This window comes from Vespa crabro, chromosome 4 (genome assembly GCF_910589235.1).
Source record: "Vespa crabro chromosome 4, iyVesCrab1.2, whole genome shotgun sequence".
In the NCBI taxonomy this organism is placed as follows: domain Eukaryota; kingdom Metazoa; phylum Arthropoda; class Insecta; order Hymenoptera; family Vespidae; genus Vespa; species Vespa crabro.
Genome location: NC_060958.1, coordinates 7352962 through 7377961, shown reverse-complemented (window position 1 = coordinate 7377961; position 25000 = coordinate 7352962). Strand labels below are relative to the sequence as shown.

The window sequence follows — 25000 nt, the reverse complement described above, 5'->3', positions numbered from 1 at the left end:
TGAAGAGGCGAAGAATCGATAGCCAAGCGCAGACAGACTCAACGGCGTTGCGAATCTATACACAAAGAGATGTATATATATATATATATATATATATATATATATATATATATATATGCATTAGAGGCAGGAGAAAGAGATGGTGAGGGATGAGAATTTCATAAAAACAAGAAATCGATCGGCAATTTTCGTTCCCTCTCACCTATTTCTGACATCAACGATCGGCGCTGTTTGCTGTTGTTTCACGAGTCTCTTCCTCGTCTCGAGTTCTTCCAACTTCCTATTACTCGCTAAACGAACTTGCTCGGGAAGAAGAACCTGCTCGGGAAGAAGAACCTGCTTAGGAACCTGCTCGGGAACCTGCTCGACAACGGGCCTTCGTCCTTGTCTGGCTAACATGTGCATCGCGCTCAGGGAACCACGTCCAAGACCTCTCGTAATGTCCGGAGTAACGCTTCGAGGTGGCTCGATCTCTCTTTGAGCTCTTCTTGTAGGTAAAGTATAGAATTGCTGTTGATCGAAGTCCCTTCCGGCCATGCAAAATCCTTGATTCTTAGCATTTTGTATTTGTACCGATTGACGGTCACAATTACGTAATTGGTAATCACAGTAATTCGTTATTCTCTTTCGTTCGAAAAACTTTTGATCGTCGTTGTAACGATAATAGTGCTGGGAATTGTTCTGAGGATAACCACGTCGTTCATCGTAATTTCCATGATTTTTAATTTCTTCCTGATAACGTTCTTTATTAACATGAGATTCCTTCGATGTATCTTTCTTGTACTTGTGCGATTTTTCCTTATCCCCTGGTACTGGGGGCCCGATATAAGCTGGGGGTTGTACCGCTATCGACTCTGACGGTATTGCTAATAAATTATTATCTGAAACAGAAAATTTATCGCTTATAATTCCATTCGGAGCAGGACATATTAACCTCGCGATGCGATCTCTTTTTATCTATTTATTTTTTTTCTTTCTTTTTTTTTTTTTTTTTTTTTCTTTTTTTTTCACTTTCGACAAACCTGAGAAATCGTAGAAGCCGCGTCATTTTACATTAGAATTATCTTCGATCGAAACAATTTATGCATAATATATCTTGTTTTATGTGCTGTTAGAGAATCGTACGTTATTATTATGCTCATGTTATATTTCATAGTTTGCGATAATAACAAATTTATTTTTATGTTAAAGTTCAACGAGTACGCATTAGTAATAGTTATTTCCTTTATTTAGCAATATTAATTCCATACCGATTAAATTTTATTTCATAATTTTAATGTTTATCATATGTTTTAATTTATTATTATTTATCTCCTAACGAAGATCTCTTCTTTTTTATTTGATAGTGCGTATCGTATCGTAGTAACAACAAAATCAAATCCATCATTGAGATGCATGTTACAGTGTGTTTAACTTTAGTATCTTTGTGTTAGTGTAAAATGCATTAATGCAAGCATGTTGCGGAAAAGCGTGAAAGATTAAAAAAAATAAAATAAAATAAAATAAAATAAAATAAAATAAAGTAAAATAAAACAAAACAAAAAAAAACAAGAAACAGTGACATGCAATATTTATATATGCGAGAATGCTTATATATTAATACATAATATAATAAAACGTCGAAATCGACATCGTAAGTTTCTAAAGAGTAAAATATTTTCATAACATTTGACGAGTAACTTTTTTTATTTCGTTTTAATGAATTTTACAACTAAAATGACGAAGTATCAATGTCGGTCTTCGAACGATTTATTTATTTATTTAATTTTTTGTTTTTTTCTTTTTTCTTCATTTTGCGAATTTATAAAAGTGTACTCACCGAGCATGGAGCATGGGACATATGATATGTGGGTGAGTTACTAGTGAGGGATGCCACACACGCGTGAAGTGCATTCTTTTTTTTTTCTCTCTATAAAACTATTATGTATATGTACAAAGATACAAAAAAAAAAAAAAATAAATAAAATACAAAAAAGAAAGAGAAGAAGAAGAGAAGAACAAAAAGGGAGAACAGGTGGTGGGGAATATCGAGGCCGGGGTGGTGGGAATGTAGTCAAGTGTAGTGGAGTATGGTGGCTATTATATAATATATATAATATATATATATATATATATATATACACATATATATATATATATATAATATGGGGTGAGGTATAGTGGTTAGGTACGGTTAGATACAGATATACATATGTTATGTACGTATAGGGACACACACATACACATATTATTACGTACGAAAGAAAAATGTGTCTAATATAATATAAAAGGGATGTTATTTAAAGTGATATAGTATAAATAATAATGCGGAGGGAAAACAAGAGTTAATGCAAATGACTCAATGCAATTTCATTCGTTTGATTTTTTTTTCTTTCCTTTTCTCTTTTTTTTTTTTCTTTTTCTTTTTTTTCCTTCTTCCTTCATTCAATAATAATGACGTCTATTATTCACATATTATATAAAATAGAAAAAAGAAAGGATAGACGAGCTATTCACATACACACACATTCTCGTAGTATAAAAAAAATTTCGTACTACATATATACAAAACAACAAAGTTAGACACATTCTGATGCTTTCTTAATTGGCTATCTTTCCATTCTGTTTTCCTGTTGTTGAAAGACACAAATAATATACATATTTATAAAACTTACGTTAAAAAAGAGAGAGATAGATAGAGGGAGAGAGAGAGAGAGAGAGAGAGAGAGAGAGAGAGAGAGAGAGAGAGAGAGAGAGAGAGAGAGAGAGAGAGAGAAGGAGAAGGAAAGAAAGTAAGAGAAGGAAAGATGATAGAAACTTAAATGGTAACGCATATACATGAATATTATACATGATAGCGCATGCTCCTCTACCCCAGATCGTAAGTACGTCCCTTATATATATATATATACATATAAATATATATATATATGTGTGTGTGTGTGTTATTTTAGCTGCAAAGCTCGGATAAAACGGCTATTAATCGTTTTCATTTGTGGAGAAGAAGCGATATGCAGAATCAAAAAAGAAATATGTACATATATATACATATATATATATATATATATATATATATGTATATATATGTATATAAACATATATAATTCTAAAGAAATTCATTAAATTTTATAAATTAACGAAAGGGACTCTTTGTATCGGTTTCTCCGATATTATTATTTTTTCTTTTTTTTGTTTTTTCTTTTTTGCGTTTAACGATCGCACATTTCTTTTTCTAAACTACTTCGACCACCTGTGAACATAATAATTACATTGTGCACATGATACCTGGGTGCAGTTGCATTATGAAGGTGCAGAAAGTATTCAATATACATAGCAAAGTCAATGTGACGATAAGAAATAAAAAATAAAAAATAAAAAATAAAAAGAAAAATAAAAAAAAAACAAACAAAGAAATGGAAAAGAAATATAAAAAATACTAAATAAAAATAAAAAAATAATGGTGCAAGTTCAAAGTTAGTTTTTTTTTTTGTTAGTGCTGGACGATACTTACAAAAGGGAGAGGCGAGCACGCAAACATGAGCTAACACATGCGATAATAATACGGCGAATCTCAAGGCACGTGTTTTGATTTCTTTTTTTCTTTCTTTTTTTTTCTTTTTTTTTTCTTTTTCTTTCTTTTTCTTTTTTTTTTTTTTACATAATCTTTCGAACGCATGTGACGATGTTTCTCTCACGAGCATCGATAAACGTGGATAATTAATGTTTTATATTTATGATATTACGACAAAAAAGAAACAAAAAAAATATTATATATATATGTATAATATTTTTTTATGAATATATATATATATATTATATATATATTCATCGCCTAAATAACAAAAATCTCTTGCAAAATTTAACAATGATATATAATAACTTATTTTTCTCGCTGAGTAAATCATACGATGATTATTACACTTTATTACGATGGTGTATCGCGAAAATCAAGTTTTCTACGATACACGAGCTACCAAGTTAAAGACAAATAGAGAAAGGGAGAGAGAGACAGAGAGAGAGAGAGAGAGAAAGAGAGAGAAAGAGAGAGAGTGAGAGAGAGAGAGAGAGAGAAAGAGAGAAAGGGAATGAATGAACATCGTTGTTAATAAAACGATTTTTCTTTTTTGTTTCTTACAAAACACGATTATCGCCGAGAAAGATAAATCGAAAGACAGGAAGAAAGGAAAAAGAGAAAAAAAAACAAAAACAAAAATGAAACAAAAAATAATGAAGTGAATTAAAAGAAGAAAAAAAAGAAAAAAAAAAGAAAAAAGAAAGGAAATACTTCTTACGTCTCGCCAGATCTTTTTTCCTTTCTTTCTGTCTTTCGTTCTATTTCTTGAAAATGTTAATAACGAACGATAACTATTTTCTTTCGATCGGGCAATATAACCGGTAACCGCAAAATTTAGCATTATTTAAAATACGTTAGTTAGACAATCTTACGTTTCTCTGTTTTTATAAGACACCTCGAGCTCCTACATAGGGTTATTACGTAAACCCATTCGTGAACTGCAAAGAAGTAAGTAAAATAATCCGTTCTACGACGACGAGGCGAAACTAAATTTTCGAAACCTAATCTTTATGCCGATTAAAAAAAAAAAAAAAAAAAAGGAAAGAGAGAAGTAGGAACGTGTGCGTCACGAGAAATTCGATACAGTCGATTCGAGGAAGGAAGGAAGGGTTTGTTGAAAGCACTGAATTCCCCTGTTGTGTGTTAGTGGATATTATTTAACGATATAAATATTGTCTCGCTCGTTAGTTACTCCTTTTTTTCTTTTTCTTTTTTTTCTTTTTTTTTTTTTTTCTAATTCATTTTTCGCATACAAATGATTTATATAAAAATAAAGAACGAAAACAAAAAAGAAATATCCCACCAGAACGATATCTTTGTCGAAATTATAATCTCTGAAAAAACATAAAAATTAACCCTCCCTTTCTCTCTCTCTCTCTCTCTCTCTCCCCCTCTGTCTCTTTTGAGTAAGTTGATTTTGAATTGGAAAAATTACAAAAAAAAAGAAGAGAGAGAGAGAGAGAGAGAGAGAGAGAGAGAGAAAATAGAGATAGAGAAGGATAGAGAGAAAAAAGTCTCTAGAGTAATAGGAGAGATAATCTAGATTCTAAAGTATACGTTGTGTGCTCGTGCTTAGGCTATTTTCTTTATATATATATATATATATATATATATATATATATATATATATATATATATATATATTGGAGAGACAGGGTATACGATTTATCGAGGCTGCAATTCGCGTGACTGAAGCGATGCACGCTGGGACTCTGGTAAAAGTGTACTTTTACCAGATAAGAGCGCACGCGCCACGAGATTCCTATTTGTTGCTTTTGTTGCATTCCGTCGTTCCAGTATCTAAGCCGCAGTAGAAGAGACTGCTTGAAAGAGAAGGAGAGGATGAAGAGCAGGAGAAGCATGGTAAAGGAAGAGGAAGAAGAAGAAGAGGAGGTGGAGGAGGAGGAGGAGGAGGAGGAGGAGGAGGAGGAGGAGGAGGAGGAGGAGGAGGAGGAGAAAAGAACGTTTTTCTTCAAAGACTCCTCGTAACTCGGCGTGCTTGAGAGCAGATTCCCTTCGTAAAGAGAGAAAGAGAAAGAGAAATAGAAAGACAGAGAGAGAGAGAGAGAGAGAGAAAGAAAGAGAAAGAGAGAGAACTGAGAGCACGTTGTAACGCGTTGTACGTAAATATTTATTCGTTTTTCTCTCTCTCTCTCTCCCCCCCTCTCTTTCTCTCCCCCTCTCTCTCTCTCTCTTTCTTTTTTTCTGTGTGATCATCAAGAAAAAGAAATTCAAGGGATTTCAATTCGTAGCGCCAGGATTACTTAGTGATTTGAAGCACGTCAATATAATGTTCTTTGCTTAAGATAACAGACAAGAGAGTTTTTGGTATATTCCATTGATAAGCGAGATGTTGTGTGTAGCAGTTCGCGTGGGTCGACCCGATCAGACGATGATGTCATCAATATAGTTTCTAACAATTACAATGATCTGAACTGTCGTATCTATCATTATATATTGGATTTAATGAGAATTTTTTTTTTTAATCGATTCGATGATCCGATTATTCCGATCGAATGACTTTTATTAGAATTATTTCTAATGATGTTTCGAGGTCGTTCTACATGTTGACTAATTTTTCCTCCCATTCTTTCTTTCTTCTTTTTTTTTTTTTCCTTCTTATTTTTCTTTTTCTTCTTCTTCTTTTTCTTCCTATCCTTTTCTTTTTTCTTATTTTCTTTTAATTAGCGCGAAAATAACGGATTCCTCGTTGATATTGAATAAAACGTGAGTGACCCGACTCGCGATGATAAATACTAAACGAAATTTTCCGTTGGCGATTAGCGAATCTTACGAAAGAGAAAAAGGGAGAAAGAAAGAAAAAGAGAGCGAGAGAGAGAAAGAGAGAGAGAGAGAGAGAGAGAGAGAGAGAGAGAGAAAGAAAGAAAGAAAGAAAGAAAGAATTAATAATAAAATATATATGCATATAAGTGTATCAAGTGTATCAAGTAAAATTATCAAGATTTAAATTATCTCGAATGAAATTTAAATTCAAATATATATAAACATTGTTAGACTTTATTGTGAATCGATTAATCTAAACGGGATAATATACGTAAGTTTCATAATTTTACGATAAATCTTTCAATGCCCTCGAATTATGTTATCAAAGATGTATGTAGTATGTACGTAATGTTCTGTGATGCTCTATGTACGATGAAGAAAAGAAATTATAAAAATTAAATACGCATACTTTTACGATGGATATGCGTTCCTTGCATTTCCATCCTTGAATTCCATAAAGTTCCGTTCATTTTCTCTCTTAATATTTATTATTTCGTTTTAATCCATGCATGTGTACGTGTGCACAGGCATGTCCGCCTGTGTATGTGTTAAAAAGGAAACACGTGATCGACGTGTTTTGATTAATATAGTTATTCAGCAATGTGTTTCACGTAATACACACACACACATATGTACACGCGCTCGCGCGCGCGATTATACGAGTGCTCCTTGTACTCCTTCTGTTTTGCAAACACACGACCAGACATTCGGGCGACGTTACGAAAATATAATTCGTAACGTGATAAGCGAGCTAATCATTCGCATAAACAGACTTGATAAATCATTGATGAAAATTGGATTAATTAACAGGAGTTAGATAAATAGAGGGAAAAAGAGAGAGAGAGAGAGAGAGAGAGAGAGAGAGAAGAGAGAGAGAGGGAGAAAGAAAGAGAAAGAAAGAAATTAGGGTAATCAAGAACGCATTAAAATTTGATTTGACAAGAATTAGGTCGAATTTCATTCAATTAATAAAAATGCGATAAAGCTTCAACGACCATCAATTTTGTTGTGTCCTTTGACATAGCGAGACATTTTTTCCCCGATAAGACCGTGATCCGTTTAAGTAAAAGCAAAAAAGAAAAAGAAGAGAAAAAAAAAGGAAAGAAGAAAAAAAAAAGAGAGAAAAAAGAGAACAAGGGAAGAAGATCTTTGCGATAGAAACAGATGCGCTTTGAAACGACTAATTTCGTAATTGAATTGCCACAATATATGCATCATTCGTATATTCAAAACTGTATACGACCACTACTCTATTCTCTACGCTGTTCATGTTGGAGGAACGTTCTCCGCTTTTTCCTTTTTTCTTTCTTTTTTTACTTTTGTTTTTGTTTTTCGAAAGAGAGAGAGAGAGAGAAGAAAGAAAGAAAAAAAAGAGAAAAAATATTCTCGCGAAAAGAGAAAAAAACAAAGAAACAAAGAAATAAAAAATAAAAAAAGAACAACAAAAAAAAAAAAAAGAAAAGAAATATTCTTCTATGCCAAGACATTTGCGTTGCGAATCTGCATAGTTCCACTCACATCGCGTTTTCTCCGTATATTGAATATCCATTGAAATTAAGAATTTACGACGCTTCGTGGCAATACGGTTTGGGTAGAAGATATGCCTATTGGTTGGTGGTACGTTTGAAGTGGTACGTGTAAGTACGAAGAAAGCTTATGCATAAACGAATATAGCTATACGAAAAGGAATAAAATTATGCGAGTCTTTCTCCTTCCTCTCATGTCAGTTAGTAGAAGATACCATCGTAACGAGAGAGAGAAAGAGAGAGAGAGAGAGAGAGAGAGAGAGAGAGAGAGAGAGAGAGAGAGAGATACAAAGAGCGAGAGGAAAACGTTCCGGAAAGTGAGTTCGACGATCCGCTTGGAATCTACGAATGAAGTTAGTCTTTCGTAGAAGATAGTAATAGTAATAATAATAGTAGTAATAGTAACAATAATAGTAATAGTTGTCGACGAGAGAAAAGAATCGTTTTTATTTTCTCTCGATTATTTATAATAATAACGAAGATTCTCTTTGAAATTGTCTCGTTTCATAACACAGGGATCATATAAAATCGCGAAAGAATTGGCACTTTGTATCGATAACTTTTGCCCCTTATCAAAGGTGCCACCAGTGCACCTAATCTATTTATATCTTTTATAAGACCACGAATAAGAAATTTTCAATAATATTGTCACATGTTATTCTTATGAATTTTATATCATTCCTTGCGATTACCAATGAAAATTTAGAAATATTAAAGATCTTTGCATTTTCTTTCCTTCAATGATTTTTCTATATGTCTTATGTATATTGTCTTTCTTTATTATGTATATATGTCTTTCTATATGTGTATATATATATATATATATAAAGAGAAAGAGAGAGAAAGAGAGAGAAAGAGAGTTATGAAACACTAAGCACTATTATGCATCGTTTATCTATCTTGTCGATTAATTGATGCGAGATTAGGTTTACTATGTATTAAAAAAGTCTATGTCGTCAATCCGATAGAATTTATAAGACGTATAATCCCGTTATTATTAAGACGTTCTACCTCACCGTTTCGCGTTAATTTAAACAATAGATATAATTACCGAATAGAAGTTTATAATAAGAAAAATGTAAGAACAAGAATAAGGAGAATATGTTTTGTTTGTTTTTTCTTGTTTCTTTTTTTCTTCTTTTTCTTTCTCCCTTTTTTGTTTTTGTTTTTTTTTTTTTTAGTCGCTATGTCCAATAATTTCGTCTGATCTGACGTCATAAAGAAGAAGGGTCAGAGAAAAAGTGGTCGATTAGTCATACCGCGCTGTTGTTGTCAGAAAGAGAAACAAAGGAGGTAGCTACGTGAGAAACTAGAAAGACGAAAGAAATAAATCGTATGTCGCGTCGAAAAATGATGACGTCTTCGCAATAATTAGGATGATAATAATGTTGATGAAAATGACTTACGTGGTCGTCTAGTGGCAATGAATAATAAATGTCTCGCCAGCATGTTGAATCGTTCGTGAAAGACTGATCGTCGGTCGAACGGTCGTTTAAAAAGTAGCAGCTGGTCGCGTTTGGTAACAGAGAACGAACGAACGAACGAACGAGCGAGCAAGCGAGTTAGATTATCGTGACTGGCGGCTGGTTGTCTAGCGACAAAGTTTTCTCCTCTCGTTCATCCACTGATATCGTCTTATCATTGTATTGCCCGCGAAATATTTAAATTTCCTCTTTGACGGGAAACAATAAAAATATTACTTTCGAGTTACGAGTCACATTGATTTATTCAATTCGATTCTATTCGAACATTTAACGATTATCATCGATCCTATTTCTTTATCGTTAAAAATTCTCGAATATTCTTTCAAGATTGTATTAACGTTAAGATTATTCGATCGTATTTCAGCTCGTTTCATTATTAAAATTCGTTATTAAATTTACGATGGAATATTGCTATATTAGACGACGTGTTGGTTCTATCAGAAACGGTCACTCCTGAAAGAACACTGTTGCACGAATCATGAGGGTTAATCGGTTTAAAGCGAACTGGAGCCGCGTCAGCCACTCCAAGAAAGTATTTCTATTTACGACGAGCGGGAGGGATTTTTTGTTTATCGGAATCTTCTGGTATTATCAAGTGGGATAAACATCGCGTGTCTGATGCAACTCCGTTGGCTATTGAGCCAGCGGCTAATGACTCCGATAAGGGCTAACAAAGTGAAGCTTCTTCATTGGGGGCTCCCTGGAGTTTTCCAGTTTATCGAGACCCCGAGAGATTTAACCCTCCTTCGCATACCATCAGGACATAGCGGAAAATTTTCTATTCGACCCATTGAACTGATGATCTTCTCAAGAAAAACGCGTAAAAAGAAAAGGGAAACGAAAAAAAAAAAAAATAAAAGAAAAAAAAAAGAAAAAGATACATATTCCGAAACATTAATTGCCATTACAATCTTCTTATTTATTTATTTACTTATTTATTTTATTTATTTTTTTTTTTCCAAATTACGCAAATATTCTGCGCTTAAATGATTTACTATCAACAAGTTATCTGTTGATAAGTAAACGACGATGCGACAAAGAAAGAAAAAAAAAAGAAAAAGTCAATATATACCAAAAGATTCTTAATATTTACTTGAACGTGTCCTTGATCGCAAATCTCACGATTAACTTGTGAGCTTATATCGTAAGAAAATCGCGTAAAATTCAGAAGAAAAATTACGTTCGTTCTAAGTACATATAAACGAAGATAAATCGAAAGTAAACTCGAAAACTTGATAAAACTTATCTTTTAATCTTACAAAGAGTATTCTTCGTTGGGGATGTTTGTCTCTAAACAGTTTATCGATGAAACTATTGAACTCTAAAATATTCCATGAACTGAACAATGAACATACCGATAGAAAATGACATTTATCTTTCTCTGAAACATTAAATATGAGTCCAGCTTGCAGCTGGCCAAGCTCGGACGTGTTAGATAGAACAAACGCAATGGTTTCTGCCATATCACTCTTTGCCGCTAGGCATTAGAAAGAGAGAAAGAGAGACAGATAGATAGAGAGAGAGAAAGAGAGAGAGAGAGAGAGAGAGAAAGAGAGAGAGAGAGAGAGAGAGAGAAAGAAAAAGAGAGAATCGTTAGATCTTGTTATCTTGACCGTCGAACGGTTCGTTTAGCGTATGCCCCTATATGTCTCGAGACAATGACACTCGCTGGCCGACACTTCCTCTTTCTTTGCATAACGCCAATTCCGAGATAAAGCCCATGACTTCGAATGCAACTTTCCGCGCCAATTACGATATCTAATTGGTCCTTGAGCCATTAGTCTTTATTAGACGATATACGGTGTCCAAGAATCGAATAATTTCAAACAAATTCTATAATATCTGTTTAATCCTTGAAATGATATATCTATCTTGACAATAGGAAAGGATATGTGAAATGGTTTATTGATTTTTTTTTTGTTTCTACCATATTTCAGTGTCGTTACCAGAATATTCGAGAACTTTGACAGGCTGTAGATCCAAAGCTCTTGGTCTTGGACTACTCGGTATTACGATTGGCATCATGATCTTTAAATTTCCGTTTCCATAATTAACGTTTGGCTCAATCGGTGGTTCTGGACTAGATACCGTTTCAGGATAATTTATCCTTTCCTTAAGCAATTCCTCTTGCAATTCCTCGGAAGGAGTGCGGAATATCTTTGAGGATTTCTCGGTACCGCTTGAAAATTTTTTGATGAACATTATAGGACTGTTAGCCATTCGATAACTCTCGCTACGTTTTATTTTTCGATCTATCCTATCATCACGGTTTCCTCTTTTCGTCGAATTCGAATCAGAATTTGATTCGGAATTGTTGTCCGTGTATTCTACGAGAGAATCTTTACTCATTGAATTATTATCGTTCGTTGTATGAAAGAACGTCGACAATGATTGTTCATCATTTATAATACGATCGAATTCTATAGTATTTTCTATTTCGTTTTGACCAAGAATTTTTTTACAAAAGTTAGGAGTATCAAAGTCGGATATCAATAATTTTCTACTTAATTTTGGCGTGTTACCACTTGGTTTTAAGATCTTTGGATAGAAAGATGAGGGTTTATCTAAATTCAATTGTGAATTTGTTATGTCGACCATATCGACGTTAGCTGAATCATGTATGTTCGATTGTACTTGATGATTCATCGTCTCGATGTTATTTAGTTCGACAGGATGATTATCATCCAGATAATTTGTTCTGGTGGGATTAAAGTTAGATGATAACAAAATGGTACTTAGATTACTCTTTCCAATAGGCAAAGAATTCTTTGTTGTAAAAGAAGGTTTCGCGTCATCGTCGCATCGATTCCGTGATATTTCCATAGGCTTAACAACGATCTCGTTCGGGTTCGCGGTCGTCTTACCTTCGTCGCCAGCCTGCACGTTGACGTACGCTCCCCGTACTTGTCTGTGAGGACTTGTGGGACTCTTTGGACCCACCACGGTCGCGGGTGTCCTCACGTAGTCGGGACTCGGGGCTCTGTCCGGGCTCTTCGCCGCCCGAATAATGAGTTTACCCAATTGCGGTGACGTAGGTGGCGACGTAGGTGACGTAGGTGACGGGGTAGGCGATGTCGCAGGAGACGGTATCTTTTTTTCGCTGCTGTCGACGGTGTCCTGACTTTTTGTAACCGCTCGTACGTTTGGAGTTGCTCGACGTAATAAGGGTGATGGATTAGGTGATATTCCTTCTCTTACGAATGGACCTATGTATACGGTGTAATCATTTTCTTTCATTAATATTTATTCCATTTAAACAAATGTAACATCTTACAATATCTAAAGATCTTACCTGGATTGAAGGTCGTGTGTGCCCCTTTTCTTCTCTTGAGACTGTCCGATGAATAAACGACCTTGCCTTCGGAATCTAAAGTAACTCTAGCGCCCTGTCTCTTCCTTTCCAAGGACGAGTCCGGTTTCTTCGGCAATTCGCTCAGACAGACATATTCGGCGTCTCTCTTAAATATATCGGAATTCGCGTAAGTGGTAGGCGAACGGGCCAAGGAGGTCGTGCTGGATGATGATCCTGATTCCGGTCGTTTGTCATTGTTATTCCTCACGTCGGCTATCGTAACATAGTCGCCGGAGTCCACATTGGTAAGACCATGAACCACGTTTTTCGAAACGTGCTTCCTACCTGGAAGTACGCCACGAAGTTTACCCAAAACACCGCTCAACGGGCTGATTTTAATTTGTGACGATTGATGATTGTTCGTAATAGGTCTGTCGGAGTTGCCGTTATTGTCGTTGCTATTATTATTAGTGGAAGACGGTATTACATGTTGGACGGTAGCGTAAAGGTTCTTATCCTGTCCATTGATCACTTCCATTTTAGATGTTCCAACAGTGGCAGACATCAATACCGATCCTGCGGCTTGAACGTCATTTTTATTTCGAACTTGATGCTTTTTTTCCGACGGATCGACGTCTTTGACGTGTTCGTCGTCGGAACAGGGCGGAGTTATAACGCACATAGATGGTATCCGACTCGAATTGATCGCGGTTTTCGAACGAATTCTCTCGATCCTCTCGCAACCTTCGAGATCGCTCGATTCGGAGTACTCGAATTCCGAACAGGATCTTCCAGTGCAGGCTGGACTCGAGGCTGACTCGACCGGCGAGGAGGAAGTGTTGTGACCACTGTCCGGTGACTCGCCACCGTTTTGATTTTCTCCATGGACCTAAAGATAAGAAAACGATAATAATAAATATGAAGGGAATATTTTTAATTAAAAAAAAAAAAAAAATTTAGCATGGATTAACTTTGAACAAAAATTTCATTATTCACCATAGCAACTACTGTTAAACTGGATTTTCTTTCCGGCGGTGGTGGTGCCAACAGAGCCGTACAAACGGTACCAGCTGAGCTCGTGGTCGTCGAAGTTGATCCTCGGCCGAACAATTCGTACTCGTTCTCGATGATCGGCGAGGTTGGATCAGAACCAACTCCGTTCGATTTTGTGAGCGGACTTTGAGGAGGTGGTTCTTCTTCTCTTAATGTTTTTAATCCAGAATCGACGTGGAAGGAAGTGTAATAACCTTCGGTATCGCAGGAATATACGGACGATGTCTCGCCGTCGTCCGAAAACGGTACTACTGATATATCCTGTATAATGTCGGGAGTTAAGGTGCCCTCCGAGGTGACCGAAGAGGAAGCCGAAGTGTCTCTTCCTTTGAGACGTCTCGCGTGGCTCAATGAAGTCGAGGATGTACCAATCGATGCTGTGGTCGTTGATCTGTTTAAATTTTAACGAATGATCGTAATCGTGCATTTATTAAAGTGGTACATTGAGATGTATACATATATATATATAAAGGGAAAGAAAAAAATGGATAGTAAAAATAATTTTAGTAAGACAGTTTACCTCGGTTGATGAGTCGTCGTTGTAGTCTCGCTTCCGATACTAGCTCTACCACTTTCCGAAGATGCGCTCCAATTTCCTGAACTGGAATGAGGTGCGTCATCGCGGCTAGTACCTTTCCGTCTTTCTCTCCTTTGTGCCGCGCTTTCACGCAACTTAACGCTACCCTGTCTCTCGGTACTCGACGGGATCGATACTGGAATCGACGTAGGGATCGACACAGGAATCGACGATGTACTCTTACCGCTTGAACTTGACGAGCTTGGTTTCCTTTGATGGTGAGACTTGTCCTTTTTACGTCTGTTGTTAACAGTCTCGTAAATATTCGTTTCGTCCGGCGGCGACGATCTCGATTGGCTTTGACCCTGCTCAGATCTGTTTGCATTCGATTCGCTCGTTTCCTGTTGCTGTTGTTGCTGTTGCTGTTGCTGTTGTTGTTGTTGTTGTTGTTGTTGTTGTGCACCTGATTTATTTTGACCGATCGACTTTAGCCTGGACATTCCCCAAGCCTTCAAAGTATTGAAATGGGATTTCTTTTCCGTCGATGTATCCTTCTTCGACGAACCAAGTATGTCGGTACTAGCCGAACGATGAGCCCTCGGTGTTGTGCTAGGCATTGCTTCTTCCGGCTCGTCTCCCGTCGTTTCTCTGAACACGTAGAAGGAATGTTAGGAAAAAACCTATCCTTTTTAGAAAGATCTATCGTGCGTTCTTCTCACGAAATTAACTACAAACATACACACACACACACACACGCACGCATGTACATATATACTTAATAAGAATCTTTATCATGCTAACATTTATGTTTGGATGATCGTAAGATATCGATTAATGTGATTAGTGCGATCTCGTCTCGATCATACGTGATTGCAATGTTATTACATAATGATACTTTCAAAAAGACATGCATGATCTTTCACTTCGTGAACTTTATCCTCGTAAGGGTTTAAAATAATGGGTAAATTTAATGTAGGCATATAAAATTGTTTATCAAACGATAAACAAACAAAGTTAAATCCGTATCAAACGTTTTAAGCATCAAACACATTTTTTTCACCTTGTTCTTACCGCGTTACGCTGAGACATGCGAACCGACCAGTAGCGTCTGAATAAAGCGATGCTATGCGTCAGTATCTCCTCGACTAACTTCACCATATCGAAATATCGATCGAGATTCGATGTCAACGTCTAGTTTGAAAGAAGTAATCTCTTACCCTCCGATAGCTTGACGAATTTCCTTTTGATCAGTACCAGCGATCGTATTTCGTCTCTTTCCCCTTGGCCTTCGTGGTCTCGATCGTCTCTTAACGTTTGTCTCTTGTTGTTGAATCTCCGGACCAGACAGCAAGGACCTTCTTCTCATTGACATCCTTTCGAACCCCCTTCCGCTTACATCCACCGCAACGATTTCCGCCGGGAATCTGTGGATATTCATGAGTCACGCATCATCATTGATTTTCTCTTATATCATACTTATCGAATTTTATACGCACATATATGTACATATGTGTATGTGTATGTATGTATGCATATATGCATATGTGTATGTATGTATGTATGTATGTATGTATGTGTATGAGAAATTAGAAAAATTTTTTAAATATTCTTTCACGAAGACGATCTCGAAGATTCATGATACTATTAACTGTAAGTATAGATCGACATTCAAAAGAGAAAGTATACATTAAAGAGTAGTGTACTTTGATAATATATTTTTCTCTCTTTCTCTCGTTTCCTATATTTTCTAATATTACCACGTACATTATACGATCCTAATCGTCATCGATACTACTCGAATATTTTACGTATGTATATATATATATATAATGAGAAATATACTTCATTTTCCCTTTTTTTTCTTTCTTTTTTTCTTTTTTTTTTATAATAACAATAACGTCGACGAGAGCGAATTGCCATTATCATTAATAATGAATTCTTATTGAAAACATCATTATTGCAATTTGCACTTAATGATTACACTTGCTGTGAAATAAGTGATAAACTCATTTTTTTGAAATTTTGACTTAGACCACTTTCATAATTATGGGCACATTTTTGACAGGCGCGTATTTGCTTCCATAGTCTATATCGATAGCTCTCGCTGGACGCATATGTGCGCCCATAGTATTCAAAGTGTTAATTGTATCATCACAACACGGTTATCTAATCGAGGTGATTCTCATGATGCTAGAAAATTGTACATATAGTGAAAGTTGTTGATTACTGACTATGTGTCTATTGAGTATATGACTATTGACTGATAAATGATTATACTGATTATAAATGACTATAAAGACTATAAGGACTATATTGGCCATAAATGACTATACTGACTATAAGTGCTATACTGACTATAAATGACTATAAAGACTATAAGGACTATACTGACTATAATGACTATAAATGACTATACTGACTATAAGGACTATACTGACTATAAATGACTATAAATGACTATAAGGACTATACTGACTATAATGACTATAAATGACTATACTGACTATAATGACTATAAATGACTATAAATGACTATAAGTGCTATACTGACTATAAATGACTATACTGACTATAAGGACTATACTGACTATAATGACTATAAATGACTATACTGACTATAAGGACAATACTGACTATAAATGACTATAAGGACAATACTGACTATAAATGACTATAAGGACAATACTGACTATAAATGACTATTCTAACTATATGACTATCTTAGAAAATCCTATAGATCCTATTAGAAAAGACTATAAATGACTATTGATTATATGACTATATGACTATCTTAGAAAATCGAGGAGAGAGAAACAGGGCCTCTGGGACTAAGGATACAAATTCCAAGAGGTTTTTTCTACGAAAACATGTTCTCCACTATCGACTTTCTCTCTATGCATAGATCTCTCTCTTCTCTCTCTGCACAGATACAGATACATAGTATATATGCCCGCCCCGTACCAAGTTAGCCCGCCCCTTGCTAGGTTTGACCTGCTCCCTGGGAAAGTTTACCTCACCCCTCGTAGTTTAGTCTCGCCCCTGGAGTTTTGGCCCGCCTGTTACTAGTTTAGCCTCGCCCCTGGACCCTTAGCCCCGACCCCCTGGGTTCTTGGTCCCGCCTTCTACTGGTTTAGCCCCGCCCCTGGAGTTTTGGCCCGCCTCCTACTGGTTTATCCCCGCCCCTCGGACACCTAGCCCCGCCTCCTACTGGTTTAGTCCCGCCCCTTGGACACTTAGACCCGATTCCTACTAGTTTAGTCCCGCCCCTCGGACACTTAGACCCGCCTCCTACTAGTTTAGTTCCGCCCCTTGGGCACATAGCCCCGCCCCCTGCTTGTTTAGTCCCGCCTCTTGGGGTACTTGATTCCGCCTCTTTTAGTTTAGCCCCGTCCACTACTTAGTTAGTCCCGCTCCAGGGGTTATTTGGCCCCGACTCCTACTAGATTAGCCTCCCCTATCAGTTTTACTCGCCCCCTCTGGGGAATTTGGCCCCGTCCCCTACCAGGTTAGCCTCTCCCCTTGTGGTATCTGTCCCCGCTCCCTGGGGTACTTGGCCTCGTCCCCTGTGTATGTAGTCATTCTTTCTCTCTTTTTCTCTGTTTCTTGTAGTATAAAAGAAGTTCTTCTAAATTTCAGGTAGAAAGACTTTAAATAGCCTTATAAAAATTTAAATCATCGTTCGTCTCATCTTAAGGAATTCTTTACGAACAGATGTTCTAGTACGCACTTGCGAAAAAAGATATATAAAAAAATCTTATCGATTGAATTGATAAGAATGATTTTATTATAAATAATATTATGTTTTAAATAATATATTAATTTTTTTAGTTTACCGACAAGTGTAAAAAAAAAGAAGAAAAAAAAATATTTGTTCGATTTGAAATCGAATAAATATTTCATTGAAAAGCCTTACGTATCATATTAGAAGGTTTATCCGAAAAATTCGTGGCTTCGTTTGAGCAACGATATTTCGAAGAAACATTTACTATTCGTTTAAGAGTGATTATTAAAACAGAAGCTTTCCTCTTTTTTTGGTTTATTTATTTATTTTTTTTTTTTTTGAATTTCCATGAAGTTATTCGTACAAATAAGACTTTATTATTTAAACGTCGTTTTCCGTTTGTATATAATTTCTATTTCTAAAAACAAAAAAAGAAATTATTTTTCAATGAAACACTTGAACGTGAATCATTGTAAAAATTATTATACAAATAAATGAAAATCCTTGAATTAAAAAGAAATAAAAAATATTTCTTTATAATATAACATTTTCTATAAGACATCAATGAATGAAAATGAAAATTTTAAAGTCCTGAATTTATTACCACGTCGGGGTAGATCAAGAAAGTTCGAAAAAATTGTATTGATACTATTATAAAAATATCAGATGAATTACAACAGCAAAATTCAAGGACATAATTGACCTATTACGATATATACCACCGGAACATCATGATTTCTTCAAATCCCTTTCACACATACAAAATCTAGATGAGTAGTAAATTGTTTTGTAATAAATTTATGTTTGTAATTTTGTACGTTATGTAGTTAAAAAATGTTTTGAATCGCATAAATTATGTTTTCGAAATGTTTTAAAGATATGTAAAATAAATTGAGTATTGTTTTTTCAATTTGAAGCATCTTAAATTATGTTGAATGGACTTGAACACCTTCAAATTTTAAAATGAATCTGATTGTTAATTTTGAAAGTGGCCAAACTCCATTCTTGATAAGAAAACGCATATTATTCACTTAATAATTGCCACTATTTTAATAGGAACTATAAATTTAACACCCTTAGATACACTTAAGTAGTATAACTCATTAGTATCCTATACGTATATTTTTAAATTCATTGAAACGCAAACCCTTAAATATCTCGATTTGAAGATAAATGGAGTTAGGCCACTTTCAAAATAAAGGCTATATATATATATATAAAGAGAGAGAGAGAGGGAGAGAGGGAGAAAGAGCAATAGATAAAATTATTTGATAACGTTTGAAATACCTTGAAATTTTCTTTTCCCGCGTAAACTAATTAATGAAATAATTACTCGTCGATAACGCGTTCAGAATTTTATTAAAAATCTTTGTTAATAAAAGAAGAATAAGAAGAAGAAGAAAAAGAAAGGGGAAAGGAGAGGGGGGGATTGGAGAGGAGAGCAAAAGGAAAGGAATAAGAGTAAGAGAACTCGTCTGGAGGTATAGTTAATTTTAGTAGGGTCGAGTATCGAGTATCTTTACGAGGACATAAATTCAGTACTCACTTGAGTGCAACAGCCTGAACCTGTTCCTCTGGACTGGGCAACTTGTGATCCACTGCTTCGTCGTCGGCCGTGTCTCCGAGGATTCTGGACATGCAGTCCGGTGGCACGGTGACGTCTCCGAGTGCCTCTGCCGATGTCCATCTTCGTAGATCTTCGATAGCAGCTGGCTAAAGGACAGAGAAAAACAAAGAGAAAGAGAGATAAAGATATGTAGAGAAAAGAAAAAAAAGGGGCGTAGGGTTTTTAAGGGGTTTGAGGTAAGTGAATGCGGGGATAGAGTTGGGTGGGATGCGAATGATATGGCTGATAAGTGGGGAAAGGGAAGAAGAGGAAATATAAACGTTCAGTCTGAAATAAAATCGCAGAGAAAAGAGAAACTTTCTTTCTTTCTTTCTTCTCGATCTCAAAGTTTCATGACTTAAGAGAAAGAAAGAGAGAGAGAGAGAGAGGAGGAGGAGGGGTGGGAAGAAGAAAGGAAAAGATAGTAGGCACCAGTCGGTCTTCGTTATACTATCATCCTATTGCTTCTGTTTCTCTCTCGAGAAACCCGAGACGGGCGAAAAGCAAACGGCTACGTGTTTTATACGCTCTATACTCCTCTTTCTTGCATGGGGACACGCCATTGTCGGATGTCATCTTCTGACCAAGCGACTTTCACGCACGGAATACGGAACGGATTGTATTACTCGATGTTTTCTACTACAAATCTTTTCCTAAAAGGTTCCTCTAAATAGTCCATTAAACAATATCTCCTATTGATTTCTTTTTCCACTCTCGATGGAACGATAGAATAGAATGAGTGGAGGAGAGAGGGAGGGAGGGAGGCAGGATAAAGGGTCGTCAAGGATCTTAAAGGATATTGAGAAATTTTCTAAGGGTGGTTTTTTTCTACCTTTTTTAAAGACTAACGACGAACAGTCATAAATGTTTGAGAGAATGATAAAGAACGAGAGAGAGGGGGAGAGAGAGAGAGAGAGAGAGGAAAAATGAAGAAGCGCTTAGAAAGTAACCAGAAGTTGGGTGATACGAATTAACTCATTATTATTATTATTATCATCATCATTATCGTCGTCGTCGTCATTGTCATTTAAGGACGAAGTAGCAGCTGCCGCGAAACTACGACGTAGTGATGAGAATGATATTGCGCGATATCCAATGTCTCTCTCTCTCTCTCTCTCTCTCTTACTTTTAACTTCCTTATTCTCCTCTTTCCACCTGCCTCCCTGCTTTCCCATCCGCCACCTCCACGCCTTCCCTCTTCTTCTTCTTCTCCTTCTTCTTCTTCTTCTTCTTCTTCTTCTTCCTCTTCCTCTCGATATAAATTAACTTCTTCGACGATATAAATTAAGGTTTATCAGGACAGGAATAATTTACGACACTTTGGATGTATATTAACGATCTCCATGGTACGCGATGTGATAATCATCGTTCTTTTTAATCCCTATCGTCGTTCGAATCATCTGTCTCTTCCAAAAAAAAAAAAAAAAAAAAAAGAAAAAAGAAAAGAAAAAAAAACAACCAAATGTCTTCTTACAATATACCTTGGAAATAATAATCCTATTAATTTTTCTTTTTATCGGAAAATTATTATTTTTCGAACGAGAAAAGAAATAAAGAAGATGAAAAAAAAAATAAATAAATAAGCAAGAGGTAGGCGAAAAAAAAGTAATCGAATGTTATAATACAATTAAGATTCGTTTTATTGGAGAATGATTGTTTTTTAATTAAATTATATTAGAAACTAATAAACGATTGTGATAAGTGAATTGGGATAATGTGAATCGACACGTTCGACAAGAACAATCGAGTTTCGTAGCTGCGAATTCCGTAAGGACAGACGAATGGCTGGTTAGGACAGGATAGGATTATGGTAAGAAGGGAATGCTACCGCTCACCGCGGGAGTCCTTTCTCGGGTGAAGATGAGATGGTAGTAGACAACCGTTCGCTGACATCCCGTCCGTTTACTTTTTCTCTTTTTATCGGAAAGATCGAGTACTCGTCTCGCCAACTTGAGAAAATCCATAGAGAAAGAGAGAGAGAGAGAGAGAAAGAGAGAGAGAGAGAGATCGTATAAATCTTCTTCGGCTCTCTTTCTCTATCACGACCATTTGAAATCTACCATCTATCGAACCTCGATTCTTGATTTCATCGATTTCTATCAAATTTTATAGCGATACATATGAGGATATATTATACGTACATACATACTTAGGTGGTATGTACATACGTATATACATACATACATATATATACATATATACATATATACATACGTGTACCGCGAAGAGATTTTAAATGGACGTCACGTATCCTTCATTTCGTTATAGAATGTAGATACTTACATGTACCATGGGAAGAAGAGATCTCTAATCGTGGTAGATCGACGGATATTATGTAAGCGTGATAGGAAAAAAGAAAAGGTTCGAATAGTTCGAGGATGGTTAAGCCTCGAGGATTTCTTACCGGTTTATGTGTACGAAGTAAAATATACTTCGAGAGGAACGTCTATCGAGAATAGAATTTCTGAGATATTTTGCCCCTTGGGAGTTATAATACCAATGAAAAATGTTTAATCGAATACGTTCAGTAAACATTGATCTTGGAATCATTAAATAATACTTTCAATTTTGCCGATCGTCTTTTTGTTTATTGATCGAAAACGAAATGGTAGGAGAGATCTTGTAATATATGGATCTATCGTAACATCCCCATCCCTATTCTTCTTTCTCTCTCTCTCTCTCTCTCTCTCTCTCTTTTAGTATACCATATGGTTGTTCAATGTTCCAGCTCAAAAGCTAAAACAACTCTCGAAAAAGAGCTAGCTCGTTTGACTCGAAAGTAAAAGCAAACGTTTTTGATTGTGTCCAAAGGAGTTCCTTTTTTTCGTGGTGCTTGTCTCGAGAGAAAGAGAGAAAGGGAAGAGTATTTTTACCCCTTTCCTCTCCTTTTAAAACAAAAAAAAGAAAAGAAGAAGAAAGAAAGAACGAACGAAAGAAAGACTTTGCAAAAGGTCATAGGGACATAGGGACAACGTAGGATGATTGTACGATGTTATTTGTACGGCGAACGACAAATTAAATAATTGCGGAGTTTTGTTTGAGAGTCGGCGATATAGGGAGAAAAGGCAAAGGTGAAAGGTCGAAAGCAGAAAGAAAGAGAGAGAGAGAGAGAGAGAGAGAGAGAGAGAGAAAGAGAGAGACAGAGAGTGAAAGAGATGGACTCATATTTGGTTTTTAACGCGAAAACCGAGGAGAGGGATATTACTTACGACTCTGGACTCGATGTCGAGACTTTGGTCCCGCCTTCTCTTTCCAAGAACGGGTGTGCAGAGGAACATATCCATGGAGCTGCCATCCCTTCTCAACGAATCCAAACTTCTGACAGCGACCACGCCGGCGGCCTCGTACAATTCTTTGAGTGCTCTCGGTCTTGTATTCGACGTGAACAACGCCGTTGATGGTTTGTTCGTTACGTGAAAGTGTTCCGTTCGTGCCGCGAACGTGCAAATGTCCGATTCGGCTATAATCAAAATGAAAAAATAAATAATATACATATACACACAGATATATATATATATATATATATATATATGTATGTATATATATATGTATATATCTATTCGAAGCCTATATTTTTTATTTAAAAAGTGATTTTTATTATCGCTTTTTCTTTTCTTTCTCTTTTTTTTTTCTTGATTTTTTTTTTTATCGTAAACGTTTGTCAACGTAAACGAACGCATTGTGTGTGAAGTGCAACGCATTTTTTTTTTTGCTTTTTCTTCTTTTTTTTCTTTTCTTTGTTCGAAGTTCGGTGAAAAATAAAATGTTTCTTTTTTTTTTTCTTTTTTTTTTTTTTTTTAATCTTATATTCGATATAATACGATAGGTAGTACCTATATATTTCTCGAAGCTTAAGCATGCTCGTTTCGAAGAATTCGACACCACGTGGAGCGCCTACGTCAGGCGTATAATTCACGTCACCCCTGTCCCCGTACGTAGGGTATCGCTTTATTCAACATTTCCGGTTGTTTTCGGGAACGTTGCTTCCGTGACGTTAGATCCATAACTTTAATTTCTAACAGGCGTTGATAGAGAAATAGAGGGACAGACAGGCAGATGGATAGATAGACAGATAGAGATAGATAGAGAGGTAGATAGATAAATAGACATATATATATAGAGAGAGAGAAAGAGAGAGAGAGAGAGAGAGAGAGAGAGAGAGAGAGAGAGAGAGATAGAAAACACACCCAGTACTTTCTCTAATACGAAAATTGCTTATTCGAATAAAATATTCAATTTTAAATTTCATTCAAATTCTTAAAGTCTATAAAAATGGAAATCTAACGAAAGAATAACCTCTAATATCGTTGGGATTTCGATTAATGAATATGCAAATTACATTTAATTAATTTTCAAACTTGTTAATCTTAATAACATGCCATAACAATCGGAGGAAAACGAGTTTTAAATGAATAAACGAGTGAGTTATCGCTATCCCGCAAGGTTCTTTTTGTATTCCTTAATTGCTGTCACTCTTCGTTGCATGGATAACGTTAATTCAATTCACAATTAACAATGCTGTATACCCTCCCCTCCCTCCCTCTCTCTTTCTCTTTCTCTCTTTTTCTTCAATAGCCAAAGTTCATCCATTATCACGTGTACGTTGTTGTTTTCTCCAATTTCGTGTTTTGTTCAATACAATGGAATGAAGGGTTAATCGCCATTGTTCAAACATGCGATAGGGTCGTAGACGCTTTTGACGAGGAATTCTGCATCTCTTTCTCTCTCTCTCTCTCTCTCTCTTTCTCTCTCTTCTTTGAGTCCAAATGGATTTCCATCGACGTGGTCTCAGGAGATTATGGATTCGAATCACGAGTTAATTCAGGCTGATTCAGCGAACCCGATATGCGGGTGGTAGTATGTACACTACTGTTTTTGTAAGAATCTGATCTCTTATTAGCGGATTATAAAGGTTACAGTTACACGAAACGTTTCACGTTCGTGCTCGGCGTCTAATGTGAAAGAAAAAGAGAAAAAAAAAGAAAAAAAAAAAAGAAAAAAGAAAAAGAAAGAAAGAAAAAAGAGGAAAGGTTTTGTCTGGGAGTCGTATATCAGTACTGGCTCGCTTTATTATTTCACATGGATTTTTGTTTTTACGTTTACAATTAACGAATAGTGCGGTATAATAAAAATATTTTGATAGGTAAGAAAATTTTCTACAATGTTTATCAATATTTAATCATAACGTTAAATGTCCGATAAAATTGAACGTTCGATTGATCGATCGACCGATCAAATGAATTCCGTTTGATTTAAATTGGAAGGAATGGAGAGGAGGGATAAAGAGGGAATCAAGGAAAGGGGTTTGGAACTAACCAAGCGATCGAACTAAACGACTTCCGAACGGGGTGTTTCATTACAAAGAATCATACTAACGGTTCGTTACGACAAAGGTAGTAATATCGGAGGACGAGCTAGTGCTTCGGGCATATATATATATATATATATATATATATGTATGTAT

At 35.8% G+C, this 25000-nt stretch overlaps 1 protein-coding gene and 1 long non-coding RNA gene across 2 annotated transcripts in view; one reads left to right on the top strand and one right to left on the bottom strand.

Moving 5' to 3' along the window:
- Positions 1-25000, bottom strand: part of LOC124423711 — an 83918-nt gene that overhangs the window by 1624 nt on the left and 57294 nt on the right. The window contains exons 2-10 of the mRNA XM_046961771.1: positions 22746-22996; positions 19477-19643; positions 15427-15633; positions 14213-14857; positions 13636-14083; positions 12640-13528; positions 12212-12553; positions 203-881; positions 1-55 (exon numbers count right to left, since the gene is read on the bottom strand). The exon at positions 1-55 is cut by the window's left edge and continues 444 nt beyond it. Coding sequence (XP_046817727.1) covers positions 1-55; positions 203-881; positions 12212-12553; positions 12640-13528; positions 13636-14083; positions 14213-14857; positions 15427-15633; positions 19477-19643; positions 22746-22996 — 3683 coding nt within the window. The remainder of the gene's footprint in view (positions 56-202; positions 882-12211; positions 12554-12639; positions 13529-13635; positions 14084-14212; positions 14858-15426; positions 15634-19476; positions 19644-22745; positions 22997-25000) is intronic.
- Positions 891-6751, top strand: LOC124423714. The gene is made up of 2 exons (XR_006942136.1): positions 891-1851; positions 5351-6751. It is a non-coding gene; the product is annotated as an uncharacterized LOC124423714 (long non-coding RNA).